A 5,606-nucleotide genomic window follows, 5' to 3' on the forward strand; every position below is an offset into this window, starting at 1 on the left:
TCCAGCTTCCGCTTAGCTAGAACTTTCAGTTCAGATTCAGGAATCCAAGTGTCATGGACATGAGATTTGCCAACCCACTTGACCAGAAACTCATATGAGACAGCTGAACAAGAGTCTACAAGTTTCCTTTTCAGAGCGTAGTTCTTTCTCATGTCCTTTCCAACCTCTTTTTTGCTACCATTATCATCAGCGGCATCATCAGTCTGACAATTCTTTGAAATCCCAGGATTTTGGCTGTCATTCTGATCATCATTACCTGGACATGTGTCCAACACCATATCAGTCTTCTCACCTTCTGGAACCTTCTTGGAAGTTTCTGCTGCATTGGTGCATGAGATATTGTCATCTTGACTTTTGTTTTCCGGTACAAAGGAATCAGAACCTTCAATTTCTCCGCTCACTGACTCCAATTTTTTTCCTTTACATTCTTTGGTTGCTGACCTTTTGTATACTTGTAGCTTATCTTTATTCGAACCATTTTCTGCCTTCCTCCCTTCATCAGAACAATTAGCAGCATCATGAAGATCCTCAGCTATGTTTCCTCCGTCCAAAGGCCTTTGGCAGCTGAAATTTACTTCTGATTTATTCACATCTTCTGCAACCAAAGAATCTGAAGTATTGACCACCACATTACAACCAGAATCAGTGTTATTTCCACGAACTCGACAGCCAACAACACGATCAACCTGGTATTATAAAATAATAAGAAAATTGAAGATAAAATGTCAGTCACTGTTATAGTTGGACTAGTATAAGAATAAAACAGGCATCTAAGAAATATCAAACTCTTTTGCTACAAGACTCATGACTCTCATCCTTTAAACCTGATGTACTCCAGTAGCAGTTTCTGGTTCAATGTTGATTTTTACAGCATCTTGTGATTCAAGTGAATCGTGAGCTGCTTCTTCAGTGACGTCCTGCATTGAAAGAATCATATCATTTGATGAACCCGAAAAAGCATGCAGAATATATATATTAATACTTGTGGGTGAATTAAAAAAGGAAAACATTTGCATCCACAACAACAAGATGCATCATAACATTTAGAGACACATCGACTGTAGGAACAACACCGAGTTGACGGCTAGGTAAAATGCAGAGGGGAAACGACTTTTGTGAATAAACCCTTATATGCAACGAACTTAGGAAATTTCGCACAAATCATACTGTTTCCGCACGATGCTTGATTTTGATGCATTTTTAACAGAAAGATTCAGCTCAAAATGGAAGTCTGTCGCTAAGGACGCTTACTGCTAATAATCAGACTCCCAACCCAAATTTAATTGTTATCTTTTGACCTTGCTTTTTATGGTGAACTAAAACAACCATATTAGGCATAACCTCAGTTTTCTCAAATCAGATTATTTTGTCTTTTCAACAACTAATTGATATGTATCATCAGTATAATTAATTTGCAAGCATTTGACATTATTTTAATAGATATAATAAGGAGAAAACACAACATGGGATTATCCACTACCATCCTACATTTAAGGTGGATTTCAAATTTTAATATAGATACTTGGGATCAGAGTATTAAGAAGAGAACTCTAAGTCCCATGGTTTTTCATTTATTCTTCAAGCCATGTACAAAAACAAGAAGGCTTTCAATATGGGTTTGTACTTATATAAAAGTACTGGTTTCAGCATGAAATATCATAAAGAATTAAGGATGCCCAATGCGTATCTACATTTTTAGTGAGAGTGAATCATGATATAAGAAAGCAAAAGACCTCATCCTTCGGAAGAACACCAGCCGTGGCTGCCCTAATATCCTGATTAGTTGAGGAAGTATCTTCACCAGCTATCTTAAATTTTCCCTTTGATTTTGAAGTGCCTGAACGTTGAACACCGACTTTGACCAGTCCTTTTTTAGAAGGTTTGGAACCACATTTTCCCTTAATCATTTTAAGCCTCTTTTCAGTATTGTAAGAATACGATTTTCGCTTTCTCTTTCTGGTTGCTGGGCTAGCAGCTTCCAGTGCAAGAACAGGTTTCCTTCGGGGTGAAATATTTTCAGGAGATGCCTCAGGATTTAAATCAGTAGATTCTACATTCATTTTGGACTTCTTTTTCTTCGACAATGATCCCTTAACGGAAGCCTTCGTGTTCACCGCTTGTACAAGTGCATGAGAAACTTGCTCTTTTTCATTAACATCATGAGATGAACTAGCATCCACAAAGCCATCTTGAGCTGGATTTAACTGTTCGTTATGGCATAAGTCATTGGAGGGAGAATCCAATTTCTCAGTTGTTTGGCTACGAAGTGATGCAGGAGATTTTCCTTTATCTGAATTCCGTTTCTTCCGAAGAGTTGGAGCATCAAATGTCTCGGTTACCTTGTCAGTTGCAGATGATTCAGCTTCAGTCTTTGATCTACGAATACTGATTTTTGTCCGTGCACGTTTTGAAACAGGATCCAGATTATTCATGCTCTCCACACAAGAATGTTGCTGAACGCAGGTTGGGCATTCCCATTTACCGGTTGGAATGCGCTACAGAATTCAAAGTAGTAAATGAAGCAAAAAAGAAATAAAAGTTTAAAAATCTTTGGAAATATGCTATTCAATAACATACCTTCAAAGCAGGGTCTAAACATTCAAGATGATATGTACGGGGACAGCTATCACAACATAGCAACTTTCCACCAAGTTCGCAGACCACGCACTCGTAATAATACTGTACGATAAAAACAAAGATGCATGACATCTAGTCCAATAGTTTTCATACAGCTGTACTATTCAGATTGGGGTAATATCATAAAGATTTGCACGCAATAAATCTCTGAAACATTAATGCAAAAAAACGTAGTAAAACAGTTATTTTATAAGTGCATTAAATTCAATAAAAAATAAAATTCCTTTTTGTCTAAGAGATAAATTCAGCTGTGCCAAGAAAACATTTTTGCATCTAATAGAGAACATTCTTATCTCCATAACTTCAAATCATGTTCCCTGGGTTGCTCATGGAAACAACATGTATAAAGAAGTTAAAAAGGAAATGAAAATTCCACTAACCCCATCGTTGCCTTTTCTCTTCCCAGAATTCTGCTCTAGATTATCGCTCTCTTCTTGGCCATTCTTTAATCTAGTAGTGGATGAGAATCTTACAGGTCTGAAGACTTTCTCACTGTCATGAGACTTAACTGTACCGGATGGAAGCTTCCTACGCTTGCGTTTCAACACCCAGTTTCTATTAAGCATGGTACTATTCTCTGAACCATTTTCCTTCATTGCCAATACATTTATGACCTGCAGCGTAACAACATAGTTGTTGGACATTGATCGAAAGCATTGACTCGGCATGCTTAAACCTAAAAACACAACTGGGCTCTTCTACTTTTACAACAGCACAAAGTTCATTCACTTACAAAATATTCCAACAATTGAATAGGTCTATATAGGGAACTATAAAGCATGAAACTTTTCATGCAATCCAAAATTCATCATAACATATCAACAAAAAGACTTTAAATTTGTTCAACCCTGAAGAGAATAAACAATAGATGAGGTAATCTAGGACCAGGATCCACATATTCAACAATGCATTTCATTTAAGTCAGATTAAAAAAGCCCCTTCCCACACTAATGAAGTATAACCTAAATGCAGAAACCATATCCCTCATTGTCTAATCAAGAATCACCTACACACTGAAATTGATCGTAGCTAGAAATCAATCAATGACATGCAAAAGCCAATATTGCAAGAAATCATATGCTGCAAAGAAACAATATTGAGCTGAGATTGCGGTTGAAATACTCGAAAAAAGCAGTATACCAGAAAGAAACAAGCACTCACCTAATCTGAGGCGTGGATCAAAAACTCCCAGAAACAAATAAAAACCAAATCTTTCCTACCCCTTCACGAATAACAAGTGATGGGAATTGCGGGTGCGGTGGAGTGAAGCAGAAAAGGGGGGTAGGGTATATGAGAAACGAGATTAAGGGGGGAGAGAGAGAAAGAGGGGCAGAAATAAAAGTAGAAAGAGAGAGAGAGAGAGAAGGCGATGTAGAGAGAGAAAGAGGAATACAAATTATGATTCGCCGGGGTCATAGGACTTGGGGGTTACACACAAACTGGCATCATGTAATGCTGTGGGAACCGAGCCCCCATCCCCTCCTCCACTCCCGCCTCGACACGTGGCTCTCTCCTCTCCCCGATTCTCTCGTCTCCCTCCTCTTGTGCTTCCCCAATTCCGCATTTCCTTCCTCAATCGCATTTTCTTCATTCTGCAATTTTCAATTTTCAAGCTTCAATCTTTCACCTCTTTTTCCCCCTCTTAGAAGCATGGGCGTGTTTGTAGTCACAGTTATAGGATAGCCGCGATCAAGTGTAGTTGGTTAAGTGTTTTCCTAATTATTACTGGTAAATGTTAGTAGTAAATGTGAAATGCTTCTGGATTTAACAACCATCTTTGCAATTATTGATTGCTCCATGCTTAGATTTTTGCCAATCTTGGTTCGATTTTGTGGGAAGAATAACGCCTGCTATAATATGGACATGGTGAATTGATAGTAGTACTATGATTTTTCTAAAATAATTATGAAAATCGATTCTTTATTAAAAAAATTGTTTTTATATAATGAAACTCATATTTAAAAAAGAACCCGACCTTCTTTCTAACTAAAGATTGTGATATTGATATAAGCATTTAGTAAAATATATTTATCCTAGTGTTTTTCATTCAAGGTTAATTTTGTTGATAAAGTAGGCATAATTATTATCAAAAATCATACGAAGAAAATAAGGAACATATACAAATACAATAAATGGAATGCATAGGAAATAAAATTATAGGAATACGTTAGAATGAAGCTTGAGAAGATATTTCAGAAATGTTAAACAAGGTAGTACATCAATAATTATCCCCTCTGATTAGACACATGAGACCTAAACAGATGTAAGATTGAGAAAGTGAATGCCTCTGTCTAGAGTATTGTTTGGACTGATTCAAGATACTCCATCCGTCCCATCTCAAGTGATTCACATCCCTTTTTGGGTTGTCCCAACTAACATGATTCATTTCTTTTTATGAATAAAATTAGAGATTTTAAGCATTAAATTAGACCACCTAATTACAAATTTAATTACCCCCTTATTACCATTAACTTAAATTTCAATCAATCGTCTCTCTCTTCCCACTCTCTCTCTTCCCACCTCAACCCTTCTCTCTCTCTCCCAACCCCCAACCTAACCCTTCTCTCTTATCTTTCTTCCATATTTTCCGGCGACCACCCCCACCTCAACCCTTCTCTCTCCCCACCCAACCCTTCTCTCTCCCCACCCAACCCTTCTCTCCCATCTATCTTCATATTTTCCGGTGACCACACCGAAGGTGGGTGGATAAACCCACAATCTCCCTCATTCCGTCGACCACACCCAGACGGGCGGGCTGAGCTACCAATTTCAAGCAGAAACGGGCAGGTTGTGCCTGAATTCAAACCAGATCTGAGTTCCAGAAAAACCCAACAAAAATGATGTGTAGCGATGAACGCCGTGAACTGTGCCGGAGCTCCTGTTTATCTCGCTGCAGTTCTCGAATACTGAGGTGCAGTTTGTTTCGATTTAAAATTAATTTTGGGGATTTCGTTTTGCTTGCCTTGAAA

The 5,606-nt window shown here is 37.9% G+C and overlaps 1 protein-coding gene across 1 annotated transcript; it reads right to left on the bottom strand.

Annotated features, from left to right (window-relative positions):
• Positions 1 to 6: 6 nt before the first annotated feature.
• Positions 7 to 4,396, bottom strand: LOC121788703 (protein CHROMATIN REMODELING 4-like; the record flags this gene model as incomplete). Its single annotated transcript, XM_042187325.1, has 6 exons — positions 3,799 to 4,396; positions 3,018 to 3,251; positions 2,578 to 2,679; positions 1,734 to 2,495; positions 825 to 917; positions 7 to 686 (listed from the first exon to the last, which is right to left on the bottom strand). Coding segments are annotated over exons 2-6 (1,853 nt in total), but the record flags the coding sequence as incomplete, so codon positions are not given.
• Between the last annotated feature and the right edge of the window lie 1,210 nt (positions 4,397 to 5,606).

This window comes from Salvia splendens, unplaced genomic scaffold (genome assembly GCF_004379255.2).
Source record: "Salvia splendens isolate huo1 unplaced genomic scaffold, SspV2 ctg1120, whole genome shotgun sequence".
Lineage (NCBI taxonomy): Eukaryota > Viridiplantae > Streptophyta > Magnoliopsida > Lamiales > Lamiaceae > Salvia > Salvia splendens.